This window comes from Trachurus japonicus, chromosome 15, assembly GCF_045865225.1.
Source record: "Trachurus japonicus isolate A0001 chromosome 15, Traja_1.0".
NCBI classification, from domain to species: Eukaryota; Metazoa; Chordata; class Actinopteri; order Carangiformes; family Carangidae; genus Trachurus; species Trachurus japonicus.
Window position 1 is genome coordinate 14,694,591 of NC_140921.1, and position 27,057 is coordinate 14,721,647.

Sequence of the window (27,057 nt, forward strand, 5' to 3'; positions counted from 1 at the left end):
GAGGATGAGATAAGGGCGGCTGAGTTGTCTTCCTGCTCGAACTTGATCTTACACATGATGGCAATTACACAACTTCATCCTCCCACTGCAGCTTCAAAGAGAAATCTTCATTTCATCCAGAGCGTAAATGATTCATCGACTACTTGATTAGTCAGTTATGAAAGAAAATTAATCTGCTGCTCTGATAGTCGACCAGTTGTTGGAGTCATTTTCAGGGAAAAGTACTAAACATTGTTTTCAGTCAAAGTTTTCTGATGTGAGATTTTCTGCTATTCTCACTAATCTATATTATTGCAAATTACTTATCTCTAGGTTTTTTTTTTCTCCAGACAAGATTTGAAAATATGATCTACATCCCTGAGAAACTGTGGCATTTCATTCCACTATTTCCTGACATTTTAAGCAATTAATTGGTTGATTGTGACAATGATCAGCTGATTAATTGATAATGACAATAATCATTAGTTGCATCCGCCTTCAGGAAATGACTTTTATCACAGATTAGTTGCGAGAAAAAAATAAAGGCGAAGCAAGCCAGCCATACACAACCCCTATCCACATGTGCACAACCAGCCATGTCTAAACTAAACAGACAGGTCAGACAAAAATCCATTATAATCACTCCACAATGTCAGAGCAGATGTATCCCTGATAAAGTCCCTGCAAGTAAAAAATACATGTAAAAAGCTGAATAGGTGCCACACACGGGCATTAGGCTACTTTCCTACGGAGGCTTTTCTGCATTGTAATAGTTGCACTCTGCTTTAGGTTTGCATTACAGTCAAGACTTGAGCTTTTTAGCCAATGTTCTCCATGATTGAAATTCTCAGTCAGCCATCAATCTGCATTATAGACTGGTTTCCCCTTGTCTGGTGGGGGCTAACTGAAACAGATTGAGACAGCTCTTGCTCACTGCATCACTAATGGCTGCCGATGAAAGACGTCTCTGTGCAGTTGACCCGTATGTGGAACAGGATCACGTCGCAGCTCGGAGCGAACACAGCTCAATATAGGCAGTCTCTTCAGCATCAGTCACCAGTCAACAGCATCCTCATCCTATTGACAAAATGTTGCCCAGGAATAGAATCTAATCACAGGGTTTGGACGGGCTCTAGTTCTCCTAATGGTTTACCATTAGCTGACTGGAACAAAGCCCAAAGTATAGAGAAATATAGCAACATAGGCTATTCCAGGGTGTCTGGTAATAATGGCTTCTCGATTATTTCCATGGCACCTGCTTAGCTCCCCTGTGCCTATATGCCGGCAAACAGAGTAAGGTGATAGAGAAAATTATAACTTGCTCACCTCTGTCCTTCTCATTATTTTCTGTTACCCAACCAGGAGCCCATTCGAAACAAAAGGCAATTTATTTTTTGGTATTAAATTATTAACCCATCTTCATTGATATGTTGTTTTATTTACAATGTTCTAAACAGTTTTTTATTCTTTCCTTGTTTTTAGAGAATAATCCCAAAGCCTGTGGATTATAAAATGAATGAAATAAAAAATGATTAAAGCCGTTTCACTGATATGAAACATTTATAATGTAAAAGATGGCCTTTAGCACATTTCTTTCCGTGGGTATCAGTCTTGCATCAAATAGGTACGCATATCTCTTCTGTCTTATATTTTAGGGCTTGTCGTGGCCTGTGGTGGGCGGGGGCCCAATGTGACATCTTTTCATGGGGCCCAAATTACCTGCCGGTGGCCCTGCGGACATGCTGCCATTAATCTAGGAAAGGAGCACAAGGTAAAATCAGAGGAGTATGCATCTTCTCCATTCATTTGTATGGATAATGCAGAAGTGCTGCCTAAGCAAAAAACACTTCCAAGCCATTTTGCAGGCTAGCCACAACAGAGTCATTACCTGCATGCCGTAATTGACAGTGAACACAGGCAATCCTGTTAATTGATTACCTAGGGCCGCACTAATGGAAAATGCAAAGCCTCATTGTATCTTCCATAAAGCCCCTGTCAGAAACATTTCCACACAGAGAGGACTGGAGGCAGAGCCAATAATGTCTGTAGATCCACTCCCCGGGGGGACCCCCCACATCTGAAGACCTTTCAGACTGTTTTAATCTGGTGCATAATTACCTATATGATGATGATCTGGTCAGATGTTTCATACAGACACTGTAGCAGATCAAAGGACAGAATAAAGACAGCACGCGCCTCTACAGAAATATAACTTAATTAAGAGAAGGCTACACCCAGCTGCTGTGCGTGTTTCTTTTTCTTTTCTTTTTTTTTTTTCTTTCTTCCATCCAGGTTGAGATGAGGATGCGGGGGTATGGGCCCCTCTCCCCTCTCGTGCAGGAATCAGCCTCCAGCTCCTCCTCTGATGCATCGTTTGCATCAGTAGACTTTGGAGCACTTGTCCGCGCGCTGCTGCTGCTGCTGCTGCTGCTGCTGCACCTCCCCACTGTGCATTCTCGGACTCCACTTCAGCAGGTGATGACAGACAGACGCTCCAGAGTGAGGATGATGTGTTTGTAACACGCCTGAAGTCGGAATTAACGGAGAATGGAGACGCGCCTCGGTTCCTGTCTTTTTATCATTTTCTCGGAGTGGATTTGGCTCTTCACCCTAACTTCTTCCATCCTGGGCGGAACAAAAGCGGAGGTGAGGTGCATTCCCTCGTGCCAGCTGCCGCAGGTCACAACGTTTCCCCGGGAACTCTCGACGCAGGATTTGGCTCATTTTGGCGAGGCACCAGCTGAAGAATTTGTTGGATTTAACGAGGGGTCACCGGGCGCCAAACCCAGCGCCGGCGGCGGGGACGAGAGGCGCAACGTTGCGGAATTAACCGCGAGCGAAGAAAGTTCGTCCAAAGTACGGTTACGGGGGAATAAAACAAGTTGCCTCCAGAAGGACGCGTTAAACGACCAACAAAAACTTTCCCACTCCAAAGTGTTTTCTCGCGCCTTTCCTAAAAACGTGACCGATAACAGCAGCGGTGATGCACAAAACAACAGATTTTCTGGGGGGAATTGGGCGCAGGGTGATGTGACAGTGCGTGAGGACAAGGATGTGGGAGGTTGGAGACGGACGCCGAGGAGCGCAGAGACTTGGTCCGGATTCAGAGCCGAGGGCGGGGATGAGGCTTCGTTTTCGGACCAGGGGGAGTTTCAGCTCACAAGTTCGACATTTGCACTGAGCGGGGACACGGCTCACAACCAGGCGATGGTGCACTGGTCCGGACAGAACAGCAGCGTAAGTGCTCACTCACTGTGCTCCACATTTACGCACGGGGCTGACGCAGTGTGGTCAGCGCTCACTCTCACAGCTTCTGTGGTCATTTAAAGCTTTAGACGTGACTGAATGACCGAGCAGAGCAGTGATTAAATCTGAGACTGCTGAGAGGCTGCAGAGTTTGAGGGAGTGTGTGCCTGTTTCTCCCTCTCTCTCACTCTCTCTCTCTTTCTCTTTCTCTCTGGCACACACACACCCTATCTATGGTATTGTTTATTGATTAGCTAACCTGGCAGATGAAAAAGGAAAAAAAAACAAAATAATATAAGTTTAATGTTCTATTCAGAGTTTAAAGGGAATTCTATCCCCTCTTTCCTTTGTCCTTCCCTCTCCCATTTATTCACTCATTCATATACAATCACACAAAGGAACACTGTGCTGTCTATTTGTCAAAGCACCAGATTTTGGCAGGTGACTATAGGCATACATTTTGCAAATGAGACTAATAAACCTTCCCACTTTCTTGCTATAGCTTTAGATCTGCTTTGCTCAAAACTAGATGAGTAAATGGGTTCTGCTTCAGAAGGTTAAGTATACAGCCCACCGACTGATGCACTGTGTCCTCAACATATTGGCTATAGTATGCCTGAGTGCCGTGGGGTAGAAGTGGTAGTCATTATACAGCAGATAGGTGGAAATTCTATTATCATTATTGCACTCTCCATATGAAGAAATGCACATTACAATAGAGAGAAATGAGTAGCCATCTGAAACACAAAATGGCACCACCGTAATGCAATAAAATACTGAATATATGCAGGGAGAGAAAAAGATTTCAAGTCGTAAAAGTGACTAGTAAAAACCAACCGTTTTAAGGAGTTTCTTTTAAAAAAAGCTCTCTGAGGTTGTCTCCCTAATATCTAGGGGACTGTCACTCCACAGTTTGGGAACATAAAAATGTCTCATGTCTGTGGTTCTGAACTTCTAACAACCCAGAGTGGAGGATGTGCACGAACATGAAGGCTTTTAAAACAACGGGGGGTTTGCAATGTAAGCTCATCCATTTAGAGCTTAATATAGGCTACAAGTAAAGAGACTTTAAAATCAATTCTACAAGACTCTTGGACCGATGTCAAAGTAAGCTGCTCAAACCACACACATGTGCTCCCTCCTTTTCCTAGTTTTTAGTGAGGTGTGAAGCAGCCTAGGCCTAATTAGTAATATTTTTGTCCCTAAATGGGCATTTCAGTACGACCAGTCAGAGTGTCCAGGGCTTCAGATGGAGGCTTGACTTAGCTTTTTGGCATTTTGTTGGCTGGAACTGCACTGTGGTAATATTTCTGAAGTGAAAGACTGCTGATCATATAGTGCTGAGGCTTGATCTGTGCAGCCAGAGATCCAGGATTTTTTGCATAGCGCATCTCTTTTGGCCTTGGGGCTAAGCAATAGTATTTAGTGTTATTAAGAAGCAAAAATGACTTTTTTCATATTGATCATATGCTTTTTTTTGTTTGTTTATCAATTCATTTTGTCACAGACCAGGGTGAAGGTGTTGTCTGACCAACGGTCCAGAACCCAAGGATCTTTGTTTTTACTATCATGTGTGACAAAGAAAAGCATCAGATCCTTGTTTTTTTAAAGGCTGCAAAAATGAAACATAATTTATTCTGTCTTTAAAATGATCCTTTCACTTCTATATACTTCAATTATTTGTCTAATTATTAAAAGCTTTAAATGAGTTTAAGGCTTTTGTGTCATTCGGTTTTTTAGACATGTATAATAATTGTATGTCATTTGGACAGATGGCGCAATCTATTTCAATTCATATGTATATGAATAGGGTCAAATCATGTCATGTAATCTCAAGGCACTCCACAGAGTTAGGTCAAGGCCTCACACTATTGTAGAGCGAAATCCAACAGTCCCTTTAATGAATAACTGCTTAGCAACCGGGGAGAAGAAAACTGTATAGATTGAAAAGGGGCATGGGATCAGTTACAATTATCCTTTTCTATGTGTAACAAAAATAACATTGGGTATATTAATCAAAATTGACTTCTAGTTTAAAAACACATGCAAAAAATATAAGTGATGCATTCACGGTCGTGTTTTCAATGAAGCCTTTTAATCGGTGAATCGATGGATTATTATATACATGTTAAGAGGTGTGTATCTGTAGGCCTGTAGTCTTTTCTGTCATAAACAAGAGTTTACGGTTTATCATGCAGGTTTGGTTTTCAGCCACAATGTGGAAGTGAACCTCCAAGTTACAAGTCATTTATCTAACATCACAAACGAAGCTGTTTAATGAAGGTAAAAATGAAACACAAGGTAAATAATCCTGCATAGTTCTTCTCCTCTATGCTACTCTCATCAGCGGTGTTCCTAGCAACAGTTTGCTATACTTAGCAACGGTCTGCCAACCGACTGCAGGAATTATGTTTCTGTTGTTGCAATCCCTATCTTGGTCAATAGATGGTGGGATTCTGTTCATTCTCCATATTCAACCTTTTAATCATGTCATGTTTTTATACATGAGTTGTTTTTTGTTATACTTATTTAGCTTAGCTTAGCATTAAAGGTAAAGGTAAAGGTACTTTATTTGTCACATATACAGCTAGTACAGTGAAATTCTTTCTCTGCATTTAACCCATCCCTGAGGAGCAGTGGGCAGCCACGGTGCAGCGCCCGGGGACCAACTCCAGACTGGTAGTAGTGGGAAACAGCTAGCCTGGCTTTGTAATGAACAATCTGCATAGAGCTTGCTACTGTGATGTGAACACCCTAATGCGGTGCAATGCATTATGGGGTTGTGCACTTTGGGGATTTGCGACACTTCGCGCTAAAGCAAGGTTCATTCATCATCCCGTTATACCCTGAATCAAACAGGTGGGGAATGAGAAAGCACTAGCACCGCGACTCGCGGAGATCTTGCAGTAAACGGTCGCGTAAAGAAATAACGTTACTTTATTAAGTCTTAATATTTTTTCATGTGAGAAAGTCGCAGTTTAGATCGCCAATCTGTGGTCAGTGTATCCAAATAACGCTTGTTAGGAAGTTTGCTCCAACGTTTTCGAGAAGTGCAAGAGCCACTGTGGGAGCAGCGACCGGGATCAGCGAGTCGTCCCAGAGGCAGCAGCCGGTCTGCTGAACTGATCGGCCTGTCAACCTGCATTGCTGGGTAACTTATCTGCAGGTTTTTAGAGGTTTACCGCCTGCTGGTTAAATTCTTTTTAGGAGATAAATGCTGGTCTCATTGATGAAATCTAACAACTGTGGCAGTAGCATTAGTTTGTTTAAATGTAAAGTGAAGCTATTGGACAGAGGAGCAGCGCTGCTTTAGGACTCTGTACAGAAATCACATTTACATCAATAAATTAATGTTTTACAATGAACCAATCAGTCTACATAAAACTTTATTTTATTAAGTTCTATATCATGGTTACGGTACACAACAAAGATACTTCACTACTCTAAACCGTCTTTGGTTAGGGTTAGAGGTCAGGGGCGCATTGCATTGTGGGATACAGGACAATTTAGACTGGTCAGATGCACATTGGTGATATGTTCCGAATCAGTACGACATCCGGGAATTTTTCGCATACTGCAGATTTAGCTTTTGTTTGCAACTTTGCATACTGCATAGGGTACTACAAACTACATTTCGGCCAAATCAGTAGGCTACATACTAGCAGTATAGTATGCGGTTTCGAATACAGCCACAGTGTCACAGCATCAGCTGCACTGCTGTGAAAAGCTCATACGCGCTCCCGCGGCTTGGCTGATGGCTGCAGTAACCCTACCGGTTGTCGTGTCATTAATGAGTCTTTTTTCTTGATCCTGCCCCAAGTTCCTTTAAATATTGAAATGATTTCTTGGCTCATCTGTTTTATAGTATAGTATAGTATATATTACAGTATAGTAGCAGTGGTAGTATATACAGTAAGCATTAGCAGCCAATATGAATATAAACTCTCATCAAGTGTCATCATATATTTGGTAAAGTTTTGTTTCTCAGCATGCATGATGAGATTACATTTCCAATCTGATATCCAGACATTTGTCTTTGATTCAAGTCATTATCAGCAGGATTTGTCATAATCTTTTTCACACTTACATGACAAACTTTCCAGTCTTGCTTTGACAAATTTACCCCCTGATGGCAGGCAGTCTCATCCCGCCCACTCACAATGTTATGTGTGCACGTTCACACTTCTGCTAAATGCCACACCCTCTCTCGCTGCGTAGGTGCAGGCCAGGTGGTCACCAATGAAGCTCGCCGATTTTCCAGCTGGTGTACTTTCTTACATATCTATTTTAAGTGGTAATCTGTTTCAAAGTTAGTCAGTTTCCCTTCTCCAAGTTAAACGTTTTTGTTCAGACAGTCTAGCCGTAACAATTGTAATCTGCTTCCTTTAGTATGAGAGGGTCTGAGAGAGGCTTAATACAGGCAATGCAAGTACAAAGAAAGGGTTTAGGGGCTGGTGGTACATGTAATATTTCATCCTCATTGTTCATGTGGCTCACACATGTGGGGGCTTCTGTCTTCTCACACCTCAGACACTTGCTGACTTTGTCATACATGAAATCACATCATCGTGCTGATATCAAGAAATATGTCCTGTGATGCATTTGTTGCAAATTCTAACAACTGATAATTGGTTTATATTATTAGGCTCTCTCAGTGTAGCAGCCAATTGGTACACACAGCGCGTGAACCGCTTTGTCTGAATTTGTCATTGATTCACGTTGATGTTTAGTTTTCTTGTCCAATGCCGGATTTCAGTCAGTCATTAATTTGCCGCTGAAGTCTCATTCTTACAATTCTTTTATCATTTGTCCAATTACACAGTGTGAGAACTAAGCTGTGATGTCATTTCAGCATTTCAATCAACATGAAAACCAAGTGAGATGCAAACGAGTGTTCAGACCACGTGCTGCTAGCGCACTCATTCATGTGGTAATTGTCTATGGCGAGAAACAGTTCAATAACAAGTGCCCTCACGCTGGATGTGCGCAATTTAGCTGAAGCAATTAATTGGCCCATGTCAAGGATTTGATAACAATGAAAAACTTGTGACAAATGAGTACATGTGCAAGTAAGCTTACAGTGGTATCGAGAGGCTGTATTGCTTTCAGCCTTGCATGGGTTATCCTAAGGAGCCTGTAAATAAATAATATAACTCAACTCATGTGGCAGAGGATGTAAATCATATATGCTGCTGGGCCTTCATGAGCAGATAGCCAAAAGCAAACCATGTTTTATGGCTGGAGATATGAAGCGTCATATGTATAAATATGCAGCGGTACATACTTGATTTCCTTGGGTGTGCGTTCACTTCGTCATTTTTGCATTTGAAATTCAAAGTAGGATTTGAACAAGTCTGGGAAAAAATGGAATGTTCCATCTGTATTAATCCGTTTGGATACTAAATTCCCAGTGTACTCAGAGTTCATTAAATGCACTGTTGCTGGTCACGCCACCAAACTGTCAAAGTGGTAAAAAGATGAAACATTTATGACAGGAAGAAAAAAAAGGTGGATCTTAAAGGTGATGTTGATGATGTTTTTAGCAATTTACATTTTTATTACTCTTGCACGTTGTGTGAACTCAGTGATACACACTTCAATCAGCCTTTCTGCACAGCCAGATGTATCGCTTCTTTGTTCACACTGTCCAGTTTATCAGCCCTGACATGGGTGATTGCTCTCAATGTAAGCACAGAACCTCCAGTGAAGTTCTTCAGACAACCAGGGTGCATCCTCAACAATATAGCCAGAAAAAAAAAAGCAGAAAGAAGAAAAAAAGCTTCATTATGTCCTGTTGTACAGTGAGCCACAGATGGTCTATTCTCCTCTCGGTCAAGATTACAATAACCACAACATGTAAAATACCATTCCAGGGATATTAAAACAAGCTCAGTGCATTCTATAATGAGTCTTCTGACAGTAGCCATGTGGGAAATCAGACCGTGGAACTGCTCAAGCTGCAAGACAGCTGACCAAAAATTCGAACATGCCAGTTATTCACCCATTTGTCCTACAGCCAGACTGTTGGTTGTTCAGAAATTAAACATAGCTCTAATTAGTTATTTGGGTGGGGATGTAAGGGGTGGGGTCATTTAAAACTAAGCTCAATCTGTCTAGCGTCTGCTTGACAATACATTAATGTTAGCCTGTCACTCCAGTGAGACAGAGCAGGCACCAGAACAATTTCAATGCTCTTCCATAATTTAGGATTATAGGCTCTATGGGTTGCATTTGAATTAATTTCAATGAATTATATGTTTTAATTAGTTTGAACTTTATCTTTTCAGTGGGTGATAGGCCCTTTTGGCATGATTCCCCTGCGCTTGAATGGGTTTTTTTATTCAGGTGCTCTAGATTCCCCTCACAGTCCAAAGACATGCAAGTAAGGTGAATCAGAAAATCTGAATTGCCCGTAGGTGTGAATGTGTTTGTCATTCTGTGTTAGCCCTGTGAGGCTGTCAAACTGTCCTGTCCAGTGCATGCTGGGATAGGCTGCAGTGCCCCATGACCTTGAGCACATCTGTCCTGTTTTGTTTCCGCTCGACTCATCTGTTTTAAATGCCACACGTATGATATTAATCGCTTAAAATTCTCCGCAGAAGAAATAGTACACAGACTGCACACTGTATTATTTAAGAGATATCATAGCTGATAGATATTTTACTGAAGAATAAGGCACTCAGGTCCTAGATGTGTTCAGAGGCATGAAGTCATCTGAGTTTGAAGAGAGTTTTCTTCCTCTTGCTTCGGGTTGTGACCAGGCTGATGAAGATCTTTACAGCTTCTAGGACAATTTCCTGGAGTTTTTGTCTCATAAAAACTGTTTAACATTCAGTTCCTGTGACTTTTTCTTTTGAGTTTTCCATCTCTAGGTGACAGGGGACACACAATCTTTCTCTATATCTAAGCCGAATGGCAATCCGTGCAAGAAGCTTAAAGTAGTTGTAGTAGGTATGTTTCATTGTTAGGTGTCCTCTGACTGCAGAAAGGAGGATGTCAGGTGATATAGTAGCTTGTTAACGCATATTACTAGATTTGGATGTATGAGTCAGCAAAACACAGGGCTTTGACACAGGAGACTGCTGTTTCTTTTTTATTTAAAGGGTTGAACCATGACCGTTCCATAACCCCCTGCATCGTCTCAGCGGTATAGGGACAAACAACCGTTGTTCAGGTTGGACGACTTGCTGACTGAGTGATCACATCCAGGGTTCACAAAAACCCTCTGTATTTGGATCCTGTGTTGACTTTTTCCATCTTTGGTAAAGAGCCTTCTACCCATGGGAAAATATATTTTTCTCTGCCTTCAAAAAGCTGTAGCTCAATTCTTGAAACGTCTCCTCTATCTTACAGCCATTGAATATTTATTTCCTGCTCATGGTTACTCAAGTCCGTGTTTTGTAGTACTTTTAGCTCCTCTATTTTCTAGTGGAGGATCCTCCCCTTTTTCGCAGACCTTGTACTTGATAGCCTGGCATGTAGCTTCTCTTATTTGGCTTCATTGATCTCTTGGTAGATTTTCTCATCTGTCTCTGAAAACTGGAGAAGGGCCAGGTACTGTATGCTGTCAGTAGTTTCATCTGAATTGTATAGTTGCTTTTATGACTCACTGACTGAACTGTGCATAAAATACTGTATTCTCTGGTTCTGCTTTAATATTTTTCTCAGTGTTCTCCATCATCGCTGAAGTACTGTGAGATGAATAAACTGTCCGTGCATTGTCTATCCTTTCAATGCAAACATCTATCCTTGGGGCGGTGCGTGGCGCAGTGGGTAGAGCGGCCGCCCCATGTAGAGGCTACAGTCCTCGCTGCAGGCGTCCCCGGTTCGAATCCCGCGTCGGGCAGACCTTTCCTGCGTGTCATTCCCCCTCTCTCTGCCTCCCCATTTCCTGTCTATCTCTACTGTCATCACTATCAAATAAAGGCAAAAAGCCGAAAATATACTTTAAAAAAAAAAAAAAAAAAAAAAACATCTATCCTATTATACTGAAATAATCCAGTTTTGTTCAATTATTCATTTCCACTGTCCCGTGGAAAGCAGTAGGCTGCGGTGCCATGACTACACATGCTTGGGGAAAAAGTCCATGAAAGATGACACTTTTAAGTTTTTGACTGTCGACGTCATTCGTCTGAGGCAACCGGAGGTAAATGATCAGTTGAACAGAAACAGAATGGGGTATGTTACAGGATGGAGAAAAAGATGAATCTAGCTCATTTCAGGATGTCAGTTACAAGAATTTATTTTGACTCTGTCAGCGCTTCAGTGCCACAAAGCACTGGAAAGATAATTGAAATTACTGTACGTGCATTCTGCATTCAGTCATTGTGCAGAGAGCCTAATGGATGTCAGAAACTGTTAAGTCAAAACAATCAATGTAAAGTTAACTTCATACCAAGTTTTGAAATTATTCAGTCAAGGTATATGACTGAATTTTTACTTTGCAGCACCAGGGATAAAAATAACCTCAGTGTGACTTGTGTGCAAACAAAGATTTCAACGGTGTCTTCAGTATCGTATCGAAAATATAGGTATGACAACAATATAAGGGTATGCAAAATAGCTATAATAAGAGCAGAGCTTGAGATATAAATCTGCAATCTTTTGAAGAAGTTGAAAGTTGTGTCTTCTCTCTTTGTGACATGCAGGGTTTTTTTTTTTCGCTAGAGATCCCACTGAACAAAAAGTTCTTGAGTCACAGTGAGCATAGCACATCTGCCAAATCTATTCAACAGCAGTGAAGAAACACACCCATATTATTTTGAGTAGAACGCTGGCCTTACTGAGAGGAGAACAATGTTAATGTATAATACATCTTATTTAAAAATATATGAACAAGACTAGGTCAAAACCTAGAATATGGATGGACTGCATGGTAGGCTATTTGCATTCTGCCTAGTGTCAGCCAGTTCCATCCCTTCATCTGTTTCTCTGCTCAGATATACAGTATTTTAATACAGCTGAATCCCCGATGTTCTCATTTATATTTTCCCCGTTTCTGTTGTCAGGCAATGGAACAATTATGAAATTGAGACTAAAAAGTAGCCAATGTTAACCAGCAGTCACTTTCGAGTCATTTCCAAACTCCTGAGTAAACGTTTTCAGACAAAATCACCATAGATATGAGTTAAAGAAGAAAGAAGAAGCTGTGCTGTGATGGTAGCTGTTTACTCTTTAAATGATGAATAAGAGGGAAAGTTAGAAGCTCGTGAAAGTCAGCGGCCATGTCTAAGCCTGGCATAGAGAGGTGTGCCTGTGGAGGGAAAGCTTCTACACAAAGTAGCTAAGATCTGGACAGTGGCTAGATTTGATAATGCATGCTTTTCTGAAAATAAGTTAATTGGACAAGAGGCTAATGGGGAAACTGCAGTGGTGTAAGATTGTCCCTCACTCAGTCAGCGACATCTGTATGTACAAGGCTGACCCTGCTGTAGCACTCCAGCCAAATATTATTCAATACACGGTATCACTGAATTCAGGATAAAATGAATTTAAATAAAAATACACATACCATGCAAATCTGGAGGGCAGACTTGGGGGAATGATGGAAAACAAAATAAGCCAAAGATAAAAGCGAGACTTGAGAGTATTATCGATCTTTTCATCTAAGACTTGGCAAGATGGCAAATATTCCATATTTCCCAGAATATTGAACTTTTGCTTTCAAAAGGCCCGAAGGCCCTTTGAACAGTGACTTCAATGAATAAAATGCAAAGAAATGTGCACAGGTCAGAAGGCGGTAAGAGGCCCTACGGGCTACCCAGAAGAATTCTAAAATTAGACCTATAGGCTCAGTTATCAGCTTACCAATAATTATCAATACCGTAATAACATTGTTTCATCATTTAACACATCCTGTAGACAAATACACTAGAGCCAAGTTTGATGGCACATTATTTATATAAGATTTCAGTTTGTTTTTTGATTGGTCACCCTTTGGTTGGTCTTTTAGTAATTAACAGATTGACCATGATTGCTTAAATTTCACACCTTTGTTGATTTTGTATTGCTAAACACAGAACATACTGTTTTAATGTCAATATAATCATAATAAATAAAATGTATTTTTCCTAACCTATTTTTGTCCCAATAAATCAATTTGGGACAATGACACCAGAAATAGCAGCTTGCCTGCAACAGCAATATCTACTTTGATCGACTGTTAGAGCCATCTTAGCTCTTATTAAAGCAGCACAGCTCTGTCTCTCCATGTTTTATCTTGGGGGGGTTAGGGATGGGGGAGTGGACAAGAGATTTAATACAATCAGTAGTTTAATGCAGAATAATTTGTAACGGCATTTGACCATTTTATCGTGACTACCTCCCCCACCTTGGTACTGCGTCCTCAGCACACTATGACAAACAGCCCTGTTTTTGGACACTGATGCATGTAGTAGCCTGTATATAACTATGTTGACATGCTCAGGCAACCCCGTGGCCGATGCTGTCAGCATGGACCTCCATCAGCTTCCCTCTCTCCTCTGCGGCTGTGATGGACAGGCTCTGGAGGTGTGTGTGTGTGTGTGTGTGTATGTATGTCTGTGTATGCGTGTGTGTTGTTGGTGTGGTGTTTCTGCGGCGTTGTTTCACAGAGTGAACATCACACATCCGGCTAAAGAAACATAAATAAATTCATGAAATACATAACGATAAGAATTCCATCAACACTATTCAGCCTCAGAAAACTAAAGACAAAGAATTTATTTCTCCTGACATATTCGTGAATGTGGCATTGCTTACATTGCATGGATAAACAGAGGGGCTGGTTTTTAGAGCTCAGCATGCAGCTCTGCACAGAAACTACTGGCAGGCTGAGTTCAGCTCTGCCAAGCCACCAAGCCTTCCTGTGGCGAGCTTCTCTAATGCCTTGAAATCCTGCAGTGTGTTTTTTTATTGACAAGCTGCGTTACCCTCCTGGGTTTCCTTTCTTCTCCACCGAGTGTTGTCTAATAGAGCAGAAATCCCCTACAAATCAGCCAAAGATTTTACACTAGACCAGGATAAAGTTAATTTGCCTGGAAAAATGCATAATGAGATCTTCCTCCTTCTTTTTCCTTTTTTTTTGTCCCAGACACGTCTTTGTGTTTGCTCTCCTTTGTGTTCATTTTAATAAAACTAGTGTTATGCAGTTCATAGTGTGCTTTTCTTGTTGTCACTGTGCCTCACTGTTTGTTTCATGAACAGCTGCAAAAGCTTCAGAATAACTGTGGCAGCAGTTGTTGAGCAAAGAATCCCTTTCAGGCATTTTTTTTTATCAGATAATGTCTCGACAACCAACATGAAAGTTAGCGATCTATGAAATGTATTTTTAAGTTCTCGACTGCTCGGTGTGTTAATGTAATTTAGTCAGTGCATCAGTGCTTCATCTATGAATCAGAAACGTTTTTTATTCATTTTACACTGGACACCCACATTACTCATTCATATGAGTTACACCATCTGGCTGCTGCAAGGAAAAGCCTCTCATTCAAAACCATAACTTTCACTCACTTACTGAAGTTTCATTTTTGGATTTATAGTTATGCATTTTGGCAAAAGTGTAGGTTTCAAGCACTGTGGGTGACTCTAATAAGACATATGGATGAGAGAAATCCTTCCCCGGCATATTTGTCATTATCAGCGATTTTACTTCATAGATGTCAGATGAAGTAAGTGTAGTTTATTAAAAAGTCCATGGAGCTTTTAGTTTGTCAACATGCAACCAATCTTTTACCACCTCACTCAGCACCTCCAAAGTGCTGAGTGAGGAGTGAAAGAAGTTTTGAAATAAAACAGACAAAAAATATAAAATAAATAAAACTTCTTTGCACAGTGGGCACAACTTTTTTGGTTGGGTTGAAAAACCTACCCACTTGCTGTCTAATCTTGCCTGCATTGATCAGACCCCCTGCCCGTGCATTGCTGAAGCTTCCAAGCTCAGCAGGCCTCCGTAGCCTAGCGTAGCTGCTGAACTTGCCCGAGCTTTCATTTATGGTGAAGAAGCAAATGATGCGGGAGTGTAAAGCCCAGAGAAGAAGGAAGCCGTTTCAGTTGACTTATCAACCGAGCTGCTACTTTCACACAAGGTCGTTGTCTCAACATGAGGAGTCCAATAAAGTCAGACACTTGCTGTTCTGCTTGGGAGCCATAGCTGTCACATGGAGTATCTGCTCACTGCACGGATTTAAGATGCTGGTGTGATGTTCACTGATCAATGTTATTACCATCTGTAAGGGTACTATAGTGTTCCCATCAGTCACACTACAGCTGAACTTTATTACTTCAAGAGCTACATGTAGAGTCATTTTAACAATGTTAAACACAAAGACAGAATATGTTTTGTTCATGTTCCCCTGTTCAGAGCTGTTCACTGCTCCTATTCTGTACAGTATAGCTACATCGGGTTTTACCAGGACACCAATAGTTTGTTCTGTGCAAAGTGATTTTGTGAAGTTGCTTCATAATTTATGATTGCAGTGACCTGCTATCCATGGGAGAGCCAACAACTCTGACTTCAAACAACCTAGCTTCAGCACAACATCTGGTCCACGAGGAAATGTTGCCTTTGTTAATGAAGTGATATAAATTGATATGGCAGACAAAAGCCTCTGTACATTACGTGTCACACCGCGGTGGTATTGAAGTATACGAGGATGCGCTTTCCTGCAGGCTTGTGTTGCTGTAAACAAAGTAATGGAAATAGACAATTCTTTCTTTATTACAAGTGTTAAATGATGCTGTTTAATGTGAGCTGGTTTTATCGAGTGGAGTTTCATACTTTATACCACACCAGCCCCTCGGGTCTATGATTTTGCTTTCTACACTGTGTGTGTGTTTTTTTTTTTCTTGAGAGGCGTTCGGTGCCACACTGTTAACACTTGCTTGGTGTTAATATCATGCAGACAGGTGTTCTCACCCTTCTCCTCCCAACTCATTTGTCTTAGCTGTGACATTGTCACAAGTCATCGCTAACTCGAACATCACCCTCACACAAGCCCTACAAAATGTGAAACTCACTACTTCATATTTTAAACTACTATAGTCATTTTTTCCTCATATGAACATTGGGTCATGGAGCTGCCTGTTTGTGAAACGTGTTGACCAGAGAGCGCAGAGCTCTACAGTCTTACAGCCGTCATGTGGGCACAAACATAACTCCAAGTTAATGATAATGTTGCTCCATGTCTGCTGGGTGTGTAAATTAGAAGTAGTTTGTCAACACATTTATCATATTATATAAAATCACAATGTGTTGGCGTTGTTTACAGCTGCTTCCAGTTGGCTGAAGATTCAATTAATACAGATGTGAAGGAAAACAAGTTTGGATAAATGAGCTCTGTTTCTCTGTAGCCTTGTGATTTCAAAGGGTTGAAAGGGCTAGGACCGATTTACAGCAGATTAACCCAACACACGCTGGGCATTTTATGTATATGGTTGGGGTTAGGGTTTTTTTATACGTCATATTTGTCTCTAATATTAATATTCTGGTCAGTAACTCCTGTAACAATTGCCTTTATGGAGTCATCCATCTGTTTAATTGCTGTGGCCAAAAGTGATGACAGTTTTATTGATGAGGCAACTTAATTCCAACAGCTGATAAGGCTGGATCAACCGGTTAGTGAGAGTGGGAATGAATTGTAATGCATACTCTGTCGCTCCTTCATTCGTTCATCCTTCAATAACAGAACCCCCCCCCCACTGACCCACCCTCTTCTAGCTTTTTTGATACCTCTATCCCACCTCTTCTCCTCTTCATACACCCCTTTCATTTCACACCGGTAATCTCTTCACCTTAAGCCCTTTAAGTCACCATTAAGCCTCCATTCATTCTTACATAATGATCAAATTCATCCCAGTCCATTTACCTCCAAGGTGTAGGGTTTACAAAGGATTACAGGTTGAAAAATCAATTTGCTTGCTCTTGGATGTCAAGTAATCCAGTTTGGAGATATGTTGGCTCTACTGCAGTCTAATGGGCCATGTGCTACACCATAGCAGAAATCAGTCGTGACACCCTTGTTGAAATTCAAAGGAAAAAATATGATAATACATATGGCATTATTATTTAAGTCATGCCATTACCCTGTGAATGGTTTAAAGAAGAGCCTTTGTCCGATGATTTCAAATAGCAGTTTAATGGCTTTTGTGACATCCTGAACTTCAAACACCTGTTTCACACAGAAACATCTACAAAGTGAATTTTGTATCACTGAACCAATGTGTTAACTGCAGCCATGGAGCTTCACCTTCAACATCTCTCACAACGCAGGAAATGTTTCCAGCCAGCAAGAAGGTGGATGCAAATTACATCTGACTAGAATCTTGGATCCTTCCCAAGTAAATGCATAAAGTTAATTGCCATACAGAGGAGGGGGAGTAGGGAGGGTTGGGGCATAATTTGCCCTAATTTTCAGACTGCTGCAGGTTGTTTTATTGTGTATGACAGTGTCCATGAGGGTATGACTTTTGGAAGGTATAAAGGCTATTTTATTGGAAACCCATAAATCTCTGCAACCCAGTCTGGACAGTGGGTACCACAGAGCTATAACAAGCTCTGTGGATTATCTCTGAACTAGCCCTCATATTAAAGGTTTCATACATTCAGCACAAAGTAATAGAGGAGTCAGAGTTTTCTTAGTCAGCTTATTCAAAAGAGGGCACATAATTAGGAAAGAAACCAAAACTATAAAGTTTAAATTGCATTATTAACGGCAAGAGTTTCTTTGGAGACTTTTGGTTTTACAGTGTTGTACATAATTTAATGGTTGTGGTATATAAATGGATATACATTCACTGCAGGTAAAGACATATGCTGTATAACAGAAAACACAAGGAAATTAATGATGATGACAGCACCCCTGAGGACAATGAATATAATTGTGAGCAGTTGACGTTAATAATTTGGTGATTAATTGATTAGTGGATCCTCAGAGAATTGGTAAGCAGCTGTTCGTATTATTGATCATTTTTAAGAAAAGAATAAGAGATTGAAGGGACTCTTTATCTTCAGCCTCATTGGGTTTGGTGATTCTGTTCACTCATGCAGGAATTAATCACATCGCAGACAAGAATCAGATAGAGAGATGGGGTATAGGGGTTATGTTTGGGATGCAGCACTTAAAGACTGATGTTTTGTGTTCACGAATCAGAGTGTTATTGTGTATCATGGCATTGCAGCAGTGAAATATATCGGCTGGCAGTTTGCTTGAAAAGAATGTAATGTTTTTGAAACAGTTTGTGCAGCTTTAATGATGGAGTTGATTGTATGGAAGTGACCTGGAAGTGTGAATGCGGCATGCATACTGTATGTTACTGTCACAGTTCAGCTTCACTGAAGCAATTAGGGTTGAGAGGGGGCAGGCAGACTTTTTATCTAGCAGACATGCGGAGGACGGACTTGTTTGATTTGAGCGAGAGCTTAGAAAACGGCTGCTGGTTGGAATTTCTGCAAAGACTGTGAGCTGGATTTTTCAACAAAGAAGCAAAAAATTCTTGTTTACATGATGGAATTCTTACTTGTCACAGCGAATGTCACCCCGAACACTCATAACCCTTGATAATTAGAAGATACTAGCTATGAAAAACTGAAGAAGATGCCCAGAGAAGTTTCCCTAGAGAGCTGTATGATCTGCAGGTTTTATGTTTGCCGAGTGCAGGCAGGCCGTTGCTGGAGGGATTCATTTGTGTTAAGGTTGAAGGGCACAACATGAACAACTGTTTTTGTGTCAAGAACTGTTGAAACTGTTTCTTCTAAAGCCAATAATCTGTAGGAAAAATACACTCTTTTTGACTTAAGTTGTTATAATCATCAGTATATTACTGTAGAAAGACTATATGCATATAAACATGACTTTATGCCTGAGTAATTATATGCATATAACACACAGGCTTTGATTTAGAGATTCTCTTCAGACTAAACAAAGACAAATAGAAATGAACACCCAGTAAGCCATTCATTTATATCTGGGTTAATTTACAGGACATCTTCTCATTCATATTGAGTAAAGGCCTACGATATAAACCACACACCACAACTGCAACACTTTTTATTATCCTCCTCAAAAAAGGATGCCCATGATATTTATGAGCTCTATATCTCTGAACCTCAAATAAATTAGCTTGTTGACTGATTTATTCTTTTACTCATAGTTCACCTGTGGTGGCATTTGTTGGGCGTCTGCCGAGCCTTAAAACCCATTATGGCATACATATGCTATTAGAGTATGCACAAGGTTTGGCTTTACAACAAGAAGGCCAGTGGCTTGACACACATCAGAGTTTTGTTTGGGTTTTTAATAAAGCCTGTCAGAAAGTTTAAAAGAAGTGCACAGACAGCTCGGCTCTTTTGTTGTATGTGACACTTTATTTTTTTATTTTTTTATCTGATGATACAATCCTGCGAAGGTAGTAATCTGTTTGATCTGTTTTTGTAGGTGATCCTCATGTTGACGAAATACTACGACTTCAACTCTGGCAGAGTAACGGAGAGTTCTTTATGGAGGTAAGATCTCCTGTCTGTTGTTACCTTACATCTACATTTACAGAGAGGCTGCAGCAAAACATTTGTTTTGTAATGATTTAACCCCAAAGCTGACTGTATTTTGTGCTTCTGAAGAATCCTCATTAATAGCTCAAAATCCTTTTAATATTGTTTTGTCAGCTTGACGACACTTCCTAATTATGTGAACTCTGAAAAGTTTTATTTTTCTCTTTCCTCAGAGCTTATTTGTCTTTCTGTTGTTGGTGCATAACCACAGAATAGTCACAAAAGCGCACACACTACACAGCTCGCTCTCTACATCTACTTATTATTTGATATTATATATATACGCATACATATGTATATCAAATCATATCAAGCCATACATCAAATCACTGAGGGTAGGCTCAATAACAGACATTCGTCTTTGTATAATCCAATGCAGTGCAACTAGCAGCATAAATTGGAGGCTCAAAAAAAGTTTCAACAAAAACTGAACATTATGACCTTCATGAATGAAGATTTATGATGTCTTATACATAGGTGCTCCTAATAAACTTACAACTGTGTGTATAACATCTAAAACATGAAATATGTCCTTATTTGGTGCAATAACAATAACAATGCTTTAATGTTGTCACCTTCATCATTTTGCAAGCCTAGTTTGTGGCAAATGGAGGAGTTACAACTTCAATATTCGTCTATGTATTGATTTTTTATAAGGTCATAATAAAAGAAAAGATATTTCAAGGAAAGAAAGTTACATAATATTGTTCTTTGGATACACAGCATTGGGTTCTGTGAGGTTCCAGACATCGAGGAAGTCAAGCCAATGTCATCAATATTTGCAGTTTAAATAAAATATAATGATGACGTATCTCCCAATAAACATGCCCATAAAAATAGAAAAAATACAGGACGTTTTATATTGCAGTGTAAAACATTTCATGGTTACAGTACTTGTTTCTGAAATGTCACCAAGCAACTGAGACCAATATCTATTTTGGTGACAGTGAATGACCTCCAAAATGAACTCAGCAAAAGAAAGCCATTTTCTGCAGGACAATCAATATTTTCAAGTATATCTCTGGTTTCGAAAAACTCTACTGTTCAAGTTTTTTTACCCGACAGGCAAATAAGTCCTCCAATCCTCCACCTGACTTAGAAGACATGGAAATCATAAACCTTTGAATTACGTTTTTACCCCAAAGCATCAACAACAATAATAACGATGATAATAATAATAATAATATTAATAATAGCTCATCCTCTCGCCATGCATACCACACAGGATATTCTTGTTTATTTTGATAATTAAAAAAATCTCCATCCATCTAGCAAATTGCCTCATGACTACTGCTGTTGCAATTTTCTGCTTGCCTGATATGCTTAATGATACCATCAGCATCATAACGACTAGGTGTTGTTCGGTTCTCCTTTACTTTCCACCGCAACCTATTTCCTTTATGCTATGATTGAATTTCTAGGTCAACAGATTATGGGACCACATATGAGAAACTTAATGAGAAAGTGGGTCTGAAAACCATACTGAGCTACCTGTACGTAAGTCCCAACAACAAAAGGAAGGTAAGTTCCCACGTGCACGTTATAAAAAGTCCTGCCTGTGTTAATTGAATCATTCAATTGCTATCACTATGTCGCAGAGTTATAATCAGTTTTGCTACATAGCAGCCCTGTAGGAGTCTCACTCTCCACCATGTGTGTGTGTGTGTGTGTGTGTGTGTGTTAAAAGAAGTACGTTGCACAGCCACTCTTAAGCCCTGTGGAATGGATCCTGTCGGGGTGGGCTGCTAACTCTCCCCCCCGTCTCCTTTCTCGTCTCGTCTCAGATCATGTTGCTGACCGACCCGGAGGTGGAGAGCAGCCTGCTCATTAGCCTTGACGAGGGGGCGTCCTATCAGAAACACAGCTTAGCCTTTGATATCCTCAGCCTGCTTTTTCACCCCGAACAGGAGGACTGGATTTTGGCTTACAGCCACGACCAAAAGGTAGCGTGTAGCTGTCAGGTGGCATGAAAAAGCTGGAATAAAAAACTGAATATGTGACAGGAAAAACAAAATCTCTGGATGGAAATAAGGGTTGTTGTGTCTGCTTTACTTGCAGCTTTTCTTAGCTCAGTATAGGAGCCCTGCCACCTTGTTCGGCTAGATTATATATCACAGGCCTATTGGTTCAGAACGTAAGTAATATCTCTATCAAATGATACAAACCATAGGTTGCTGTCATGGACAAAAACATTCATTTCGATAATAGCTACTAGCTGTAAAGAACATGGTCTTCGTGAGCAGAGACATCTACCACTTAAGTCAAGGCTGCAGATGCCGAACAGAGACAACTGATCACCTGCTCCCCTAAACAAGTCATAAGGTCTGGCTGCGTATAGCCTAACTTTGAATGGATGCGTCCTAGACAGCACAGGGGAAGGTTAACAAGGGAGACACGCCCACACAATTCCCAAGTTCTCACACACACACACACACACACACACACACACACACACTCACACACACACACACACACACACAATGGCAAGCATAAACCCACACACCCTTCATTACTCTTTGTGAGAACCCTGCTGTCTGCTTCACTCAACACCTCAGATATCAAACTTGGCCTCCACACAGCCTGCTATTGGAAGACTTGATTTTCAGAGAGAAGAAAAGTCAAGGTCTGAGAAGTGAAATAAATGGCGCAGGGAGTGAGATGAAAGCTTAGCTGAGAGCCATCGACAGGTCAAAATAAAGACGCTCCACAAAAGTTTGCCTGCAGGTCATCACTCTGTATGTCTTTGCTAAATTCACCAAGCTAACAGCTAAATTACATCAGGTTTTTTCCTTTTCTTTTATCACTGCCTGCTTGAATAAAATAAATCCAAGCCTGGTTTCATTTTACATTTATTGATTGTCTGTCATGTCTTAAAAGTTGTAAGCGCTAAGATAAGTCAAAACAATGTTGCTTAACATTGTTAATTTCTGCGCTTAAGATGCTCACTGCTTGATCATTGTTGCAACATATGACAGGTCTTTTGGATGCTGGTTTGATACGGTGACAGTTAAATGGGTGGTTTTATAAAACCAGTTGATTCACTGTGAAGAGACACAAATGCGTATTTGTGGGACCTAATGATATTTGCTATTTTCTAGTTTATTTTAAAACCCTGGTTTCAGAGCACCACTGTATTTTTATGGGAGCTGATGTTTTTTTTCTAATCACTGATGCATTTTCAATTAAAGTATATGCTCACTGGTGGAATATTCAAACAAGCATCAACATACTGTATTGATGCGATAAAATCTCCAACTTTGATGACAGCTGCTCAATTATACAGTATTCTCTTGGATATTCTTACTTTGAAAATTATTCTTTTCACTGTAACTCATTCAGTCAATGCATTCCTCTCATTTTCAGCTCTACGTCTCTGTTGAGTTTGGGAGGAGATGGCAGCTTGTGCACGATGGCGTCGTCCCCAACAGATTCTACTGGTGAGGTCCTAAGTCAATCATTTCTGTTTGAGTGTTTGTCTTTCTAGGAGTCAAATTCTGCACTATGAATAATTGACAGTATACAGAATATAATTACACAATACCTTAAATTGTGTACACTTTTAGTATTCTGTTCAGGGGGGAAATACGTTCACTGTATTTCACTGGTTTCATGTGCTATAAAATATGTTTCATTGATTTTTGGCTGGAAGAGTTTTCCCAGATTCTATATGCTGATGTAATTGAAATGCGCATAAACAGTGACCAGGGTTCTGACTCATACTGCATCAATATTAATGTTAATATTAATAATAATTTCATCTCATTTCCAGCAACAGCATGAATTATTGAGTCAGATTTGAACCTGTTAACAAGTCTGGTATGCAAAGTCTGGCATGCAGTCTCAGGAGTGCTGTGAAAAAATGAAATTAATAAAATGGTTGCTTTTGTTATTACAGTCAGTGGTGGATGAAATATTCTGATTCTCTACTTAAATGAAAGTACCAATGCAACAATGTAAAAATCTCAATGACAAAAAAAGGAAAAGTCCTGCATGTATTAAAACTATAAGTTAGTTTTAGGCAATGTTAGCATTTGTTTACTTCTTAGTTTAGGAGATGTTACAAGTTCAGCATCAAACTTCATTCCTTTTCTCACCAAGATGTTGTCTCCAGCAGCGAAAAGAAATCCTTTTGTTGTTTCTGTATTTCTAAACAGATCCACACACACACATCTGTTTAGTGAGGCAGGTGCGTAGGAGCAGGAAGACAAACAATTAATTTGCAATGTTTCGGTGCCAGACCTTAATGATAATGGTCTAACAAATTGTTTATTGCAGTCTATGGGATTTTATAATTGGTGTTTCTCTTTCTGTCGCTTCTACTGAAGTTAGCATACTAACTTGCTCGGGCTCGGTCATCTGACAATAACAAGTCACTTCCCTGAGGAGTAGCCCTACTCAGAGGACTTATCTATCTATCTATCTATCTATCTATCTATCTATCTATCTATCTATCTATCTATCTATCTATCTATCTATCTATCTATCTATCTATCTATCTATCTATCTATCTATCTATCTATCTATCTATCTATCTATCTACTCATCCTTGTACTAAAACAAAGAACAGAGACACAAACAGAGGGGTAGGGTTTTCTTTGCCCTTACCCCACTATATCTTGTATAGAAAATAGCTTTTTGCTGTTATCATTGTTTAACTAAGTAAATGTCCTTAGTTATTTTCCACCACTGCTGATAGTAAAGGTAAAAACTATATAAAGGTATTAACACTTCTCCCCCCTTTACTTCCAGTGCTATTATTACTGAATTCCAAACCAGGCACAGTTCGCATTGATAAATAATTTATGATTCCTTTTGTTGGTTTTTTTTAAGTAATGCACTAAGCCTCTAGTTTACACATGCAGAGTATTATTAGATGTGTTGAATGCAGCCTGCTTATGAAATATTGTTGGGATAGTGTGTCACAAATCGAATCATATCCAAACATTATCCATTCTCATTTCTTCTGGATGTCTCCTCGGAGCATTTTAGTGTTATTAGCGGTTGGGTGCTGGTACAGGGATTATGGCCCAGGATAAATCCTTAATTTATAATGGTTTTATAGTTGTTGGCTGCAAAATCCTTTTCACCCTCTTATCTACAGAATAAAAAACAGAGCCATGGATTAATGAAGGAGGTTGGAGTGACCCCAAGTGTTTTTGCCTTGGTCTGGGAAATATAAAAATATTTGTAATTTGTGTGAATAAAAGTCACTTGAGGGAAGAGGTGATGACTAAGTAGATATTAAACCAAACAAAGCACAAAGACTATCTCTTGTCTAATGAGGCAGATATTTTTATCCTCAAAGGAATGTGGATGTATGACACTCATTTCTTGTGGAGGTTGACGTGTAATCATTCTCCAGCGGCGCTAATTAATCTTTGCTCATTTATTCAGTCAAACAGCTGTGGTACACAAAGGGTTAACGGTACAGTTCAAGATTGCAGCATCTGCATTAAAAAAATAAAAATAAACCAAGTGTGCAAGTGTGCATGAAATAAATCCACACTAACGACTATTAGAGAGTCTCTATTGGTGTGTGCTTATTAGGTATATTGTTTATTGTGTATTGGTGCACATGCAAGTTTCTGCCCACATGGACCCATACAGTAAGATATCAAAAGCACAGAACGCAGTGGTGAAACATTCGTTAGATAAGGGCATAAAATATAATATCACAAATAAAGAAAGATAAAGAACTGCTGTCTGAAGCACTGCTGATGAAATATGGTACAAAAATCTCAAGGTTTTCATAGTCACTCACCTCACAGACCTCATCAGAAATACACAAAATCAGAGCCCTTAAATCATTGTGTAATGAGCGATAAAGCACAAAATGTACCTTGTTCTCAATCTAACCAAAGCCGCATAACAAAACCTTTTCTGTTTGGTCTCTGTAGCTAATGGTAGTGTACCTGAGCTCGACTGTGCACATAAAGATCTATGACTGTGCGTCACATTAGGCTTTGCACTGTTGCTGTAATGTAGGTTGTTGTACTGTAGTTTTGTTCCTAGTTTTTCTTCTTAGGAATAATTTATAGAAAGCATCATGCACCATATTGACTCTGCAACCTGTTTAAAATAATCATATTAATTAAAAACATTAATTTGACCTCACTAACTCAGAGATATCCATGCAAAATATCCCAGTTAAAGATCTTTCTGGTGAACGGCTGTCTGCAAGTACAGTACATTTACTGTATTTTCAATGCTAAAATACAGTATATCATAATTGTATAGTCATATTTACAGTCCACACGCCAAGTAAGACTAGTGATGTTCTGAGGTTTCTTTCACAACATCTAGAAATTGGGAGTTAGAAGATGATCAATCAAAAGCCCTATTTTTCATGTTCAGATATGTACTTCCTTTTGTCCTCCAGGAAATAAATCCACCAAAACATCCACACACGATGAGAGATTCACTATGAAAGAATTACTTTCATCCTTTTCTGCATTGCTCATCCTATCTGGAAAGAAAAAAATATCTGACAAACAAGATTTACAAAAACATGTTAACAGGCCCCCTCGCCAGGCAGTCGTAGTGGTATGTGTTAGTTATGGGGGAACACAGTGTAACATTGCAGGGGTTTATTTAAGAGCAAGGCCTGCTGCTCACTGATAGAATTGGATGAAGTGTTTGACAGAAAGTCCATTAAAAGAGATGGAGCTTTGAGGCAATTACAGAGTGCTGAGGGAAGCAGGATGGGGGCTTTTTATATTATAGTTCAGACACGGTATGGAAAATGAGAAGAAACCCATCTTGTGTCACAACAGCTGCTATTAATATAACAAGTGGTCACTCCTGTCGCTCTGCACATAACAAGGATTATGAAGAATCTCTATTAAACGTGAATGAAACGGCGAAGCACACCTTACCCATTAAGAGCAGTGCAGGTCAAATGTCCATCGGGCCAGATAAGGCTGTTGTGTTACTGCTGCAGAGACAAGTACAGAGGTCCCAGCTGCATCTCTTACCAACTCAAAATGAAAATCCGACCTTTATGTAATTCACAAATATCAACAGAAAAATAAATGATTTCTGTCAGCTGTGAACAATTTCCTCAGTTTCCTTTTGTTTAGGTTATAAATATTCACGCAACATCACTTTATCAAAATAAACCTTGGGGCAGCAGCATATAGTTGGTAAAACTTTTGCATCAGTGCCTCATTAAGCCACCTGATTCTGAAACAAATAAAAGAAAAGTTAAAATTGCGAAACAAATGCTCTATAACCAAGTCTATACGGCACTTTTATACAGTATACGACATAATGAGTGGCTCCTAGCTTGGGGGTCAAAACCAAGAGTT

The 27,057-nt window shown here is 39.9% G+C and overlaps 1 protein-coding gene across 2 annotated transcripts in view; it reads left to right on the forward strand.

The window, feature by feature from the left end:
* The first annotated feature begins 2,166 nt into the window (after positions 1 to 2,166).
* LOC146973365 (VPS10 domain-containing receptor SorCS1-like) overlaps positions 2,167 to 27,057 on the forward strand; it is a 49,508-nt gene continuing 24,617 nt past the window's right edge. The window contains exons 1-5 of one of the 2 annotated variants that reach the window (XM_085799853.1): positions 2,167 to 3,216; positions 19,638 to 19,705; positions 21,172 to 21,271; positions 21,535 to 21,693; positions 23,114 to 23,187. In XM_085799853.1, coding sequence (XP_085655979.1) covers positions 2,527 to 3,216; positions 19,638 to 19,705; positions 21,172 to 21,271; positions 21,535 to 21,693; positions 23,114 to 23,187 — 1,091 coding nt within the window. In that variant the 5' untranslated portion in view covers positions 2,167 to 2,526. The remainder of the gene's footprint in view (positions 3,217 to 19,637; positions 19,706 to 21,171; positions 21,272 to 21,534; positions 21,694 to 23,113; positions 23,188 to 27,057) is intronic. The other variant, XM_085799852.1, reaches the window with a different exon arrangement.